We start from the raw sequence: 4,154 nt of genomic DNA on the forward strand, positions 1-4,154 counted from the left end.
AGGGACGGGGGAGGGAGGAGACGTACAACAAGCAGGAACGAGGCATACGTGAGCTGACACGCGCTGATAACCCAGCTTGCCTCGCTCGCTGTAAGCGCAAAGTGCTCCTGCAGCGCAGGAATCGCGGCAAAAAGTGCGTTCAAGTTGAACGTGTCGAGGAACATCGCGAGGCAGAAGACAGCGAACAGGACAAGCCGTCGTGCGTCCGAGATGGCACCTTGCGGCGCAGATACAGAGGCGGGGAAACTCATCGCAAGATAGAGCCAAACAGATCGAACGTGAGGTGTTGTGGAAACTGCTCATTCGACCATACTACTGTTGAACGTCTTTTATACTCGCCGCGTTGTGGGGGTTGGTAAGCAATGTTCTGCACGCTGGGCGAGTTGTGGTATCGTATCACCGCTGTAGAGTGTTGCTCGCTGTATTGTGCTAGGCACTGAAGAGATGGTCGCGCATCTGCAGATGCCTTGGGTGTTCAGAGCCAGGGCGAAGTCTCATTGCCAAGGCCAAGAAGCAGGAGTTTGTTGGGGTTAGCAGATATGGCGGAGATAGCCCTTCTGTTCGAGAGCGCGGTTGGCTGGAGGAGTTGGTCCCACAAGCGTCCACAATGAGAAGCGCGCGAGACGTGCGCTGATAAAGCTCATGCTTGGGCAATGAGTACTTGAGTAAGCACTTGGCGAGACGAGAGGGGTTTCTGCTGTTAGGTGAGCTAGAGAGAGAGATTATGAACAAAAGGGAATAGCATAAAGAGCTGAAATAACAGTACTCACGGGTACTGCAAAGTCTTCCCAAAGCTGCAGCGGGAGATTCGAAGATTGACTCCAGGTTCGAGAGCAAACTCGCAAAAAGTAGTGATTGTCCAGCGATACCTATGAATGTTCAGACACAGCATCGCGATACACGCTTGTTTATCTCTGCTCCCTGGGGTGAAGGCCATAAATATTGGGGGCAGGGCTAGGTGTGTACATGTGCAGCATGCGTGTCGCCAACTCGCGAGTCGCAGACCCGCAAGGCGGGACCGGAGTTGGGGCATCACGTGATCACGTGAGCGCGCGAAGGAAAGCGGGGACGCCGGGGAGTCGGGGACTCGGGAGGCGCTTTCGACCTTCGTTCCGCTCCGCCTAAAGTCATTTGCGACATTTAGCGACCTCCGTCTCATAGCTATGCGAGACGTATAACATCACGGACGCTGGCAGCAGCTCACGGGAAGCACGGTTCAAGATTGATGCGCATACTGTATTGCCAGCGACATCGGCCGGCTCCGCAGAGGCATGACCGTACCCCGACGTCAAAGTCGCCCAGGCTGATACGACCACATGTTGCCAACAGATCAGACTCTCTAACCCCGCAATGAACTCTTTAGCAGTTTCTGATCTTCAAAGCCACTCCAACGCGCCGGACAGGCTGAACCGAAGTCACCTGTACGGTCGACTCCGGTTCTGCGACACCTCATACCCCTCCGCTCCCTCTCCATCCTTCACCCAGTCTTTCCCCGTCGTCTCCAACCCCCTTGAACTATCCGGATGGAGTAGCCTGACTCACGCCAAGGACGTGCGCGGCCTTGCTATGTACGGCATGCCTATATCCAGGAATGCTATGAAAGGGTTCATGGATCGGGTCGGTCGTCCGGGCACATGTAGGGGCAAAAGCTATGTCTGCTGAGGTCAATAGTGATGCTATACGAAAGGTGCGTTGCGTTGTCGTCATCGCTATTCACAGACGGTTTCATCGTAGCAAAGATAGGTCGCATCGTCCGAGAATGCCGCTCACCGATGCTAGAAGACCAGAGGGGCACCCCTTGCGTTCCCTCGATCCGCACTCCCGTCGATCCGACGTCACTTCTAAGTACGTACTTGCTCGCCTCTTCGTGTGCGGCGCACTGGGTGCTGATCGCGGCCGGCCAACGTAGTCTAGACGGTTAACTTCGCAAGTCGGTCCGGACGCGGCTCTGGTGCAAACTCCCCTCGATCGACAGCTCAGATCTCTGAGCCTATATCCTCTAATGACGACAGTTTACACCGGCTGTTGGGGCAGTCGCCGTTCACATCCGCTGCTAATCAGCGCACCTGGCTTCTGTGCACCGGAGATGACGATGCCATGGTCGCTATCGCCAAAACACCACAGAATGCCGCGCACCTGTCCTTCTTGCCTTATTCTTTTTCCGCACCGGCAATACCGGCTGCCATTCGTCCTGGTTGTGCCCCTTCTGTTGGCTAGCACCGCAGGCATCATGCCGTACGTACCAGTGGGACGTCATCATACGGTCCCATTGAACATCACCGCTGTGTCGTGGGGACACCTTGTCCTCCTTGTGGGTACGTCGGACGGCTGTGCTGTTACGGTATCGAGGCTGATTCTATAGATCAGACGCAAGTACGCATCACTCGGAGCTGGGATATCCGACAAAGTTTACGAACGCAAAAGCTCGCAGTATAATTTGCTCTGGCTCCTAATCTTCCCGAACACTGTCTGTGCGTACATTGTACCGTGGTTTCCGCAGCTCCATGCTGACTTTGGACCCTGTCTTGTTCGTCGACAATATAGTCCTGCAGCGGTCACAATGGAAAGAGGTCGGGAGGAGCAGGATCGAAAGGACGTTCATATAGGCTCAAGCTGTCAACGAGAGATGCTATCGCGGATGCTATAGCGCACGTCGCCACGAACACACACTTTCCGCCGACCTCTTACTGTCCATCGTTGAGCCGACCTCGAAGTACCTCAGCATGCAGCCTGTGCGCCACGGTCAAGCCGTACGCGACATAGATCTGCGGGATAAGAAGACACACTCTGAACTGTTATCGCTCTAGGACCCTTTTTGAACCCTCGCACGTCTGTCAAGTCCTCATATCCTGCTGAGCGAAGGCACGATCGGAGCCTCTTCAAAATCCCCGAATGGCCTTGGACACGATCTCCATAATTACGAAGAAGATGGAGAAATTGTTTTCGCGGGTGAGTCACTCCATGCGCAGTTCACTGGAAGATGTCGACCTGACAGCTTGTGTGCGCAGAGGGCAGGCTCATCCCGGAAGGCGAACGGACCCTATGCGGATGTCAGCTCTTCCGATTTGTTGCGCGCTATCGTCCACATAGTTTTGCGCGGTGCAATGGTCAATGCACTCTGGGCGTCGTATCACCTCGCGACTGGTGAGAAGTGCGGAGGAATGTGTCCCTGCACTGGGCCAGTCGGGTCAACTTGCTGGTGACAGGGAGCCTTTCGCTCTCCTTTGCACCCAGCGCACGTTCCGGTGTTGGGATATGTTTGTTGGCCGATGCGTTTTTCCATTGCTTCGCTGTCGCGGACGAATTGCCCGCGGGCGGCAGGGCCAGCTCAACGAGCCTCGGTAAGAGCACGCTGCTTCCGAAGATAGCCCAATCGCTGAGTCTCGGCCCAGCATCTGTCGACAGCCTCTGGAACCCTCCAGCATAGATTTTCTCGTCGCTTCTGCATGAAGGTCCAGAGCTCCCCTCGCAATCCGTCGTCCGAGCACGTATACGTCCGAGCCTCCGAGGACGGCGCCTCGCAAGAGCGCCCGCGTTTTCGCCCGCATCGGGACATTTCGGCGCAAGCTCCCTTCCGAAAAAAGCCACGGCAGCCTCCGAGATGCGCATCAGCATCCCAGTATGGAAGAGTACGTTCGCCCTCCGCGTCGCGAGCCCGTGCCTGCGGTTCTGCGTTTTGGCTGCTCCCCGTCGCCTCGCCGCGCCGTGTGTGCGTTGGCAATGGAGCGCAAATACGTGCTCTATTCCGATGCCTACTTGGCGTTTCCCGCTATCGTATAAGTAGCCCATCCTTCGCTGCCCCCGCCAATCCTCCGAATTAGACGACCCCGCTTTTCCGCTGGCGCATTTACCCGGGCCCACGTTTGCTGTGTTGAGCGTGTGTTTGCATGACCTACAGACCTCATGTTCCTCGTGGAGCTTGACATCTGTGGGTCCTACAGACGATTGCCCTGTGGGCATATATGGGAGCTTTTGATATGCTGAGATGCATGTGACACACGCGCTGTGAACAGCCCAGGTTAGCTCCCTGTCGCTTCAATAATACCCTCTTTATGTTTATTGATAGTAATTTTGTTATATGCAGGAGGTATCAACGATGGGCAGCGTTGTTGTCGTGGAAAGCTTTCGTGGCTTACGACTCCCCAAATCCCCTA

At 55.6% G+C, this 4,154-nt stretch overlaps 1 protein-coding gene across 1 annotated transcript in view; it reads right to left on the reverse strand.

Annotated features, from left to right (window-relative positions):
* Positions 1-525, reverse strand: part of PHACADRAFT_125786 (uncharacterized protein) — a 3,133-nt gene extending 2,608 nt beyond the window's left edge. The window contains exon 1 of the mRNA XM_007398435.1: positions 27-525. Within this exon, the coding sequence (XP_007398497.1) occupies positions 27-251 (225 nt within the window). The 5' untranslated portion in view covers positions 252-525. The remainder of the gene's footprint in view (positions 1-26) is intronic.
* Positions 526-4,154: the final 3,629 nt, after the last annotated feature.

This window comes from Phanerochaete carnosa, assembly GCF_000300595.1.
Source record: "Phanerochaete carnosa HHB-10118-sp unplaced genomic scaffold PHACAscaffold_7, whole genome shotgun sequence".
Lineage (NCBI taxonomy): Eukaryota > Fungi > Basidiomycota > Agaricomycetes > Polyporales > Phanerochaetaceae > Phanerochaete > Phanerochaete carnosa.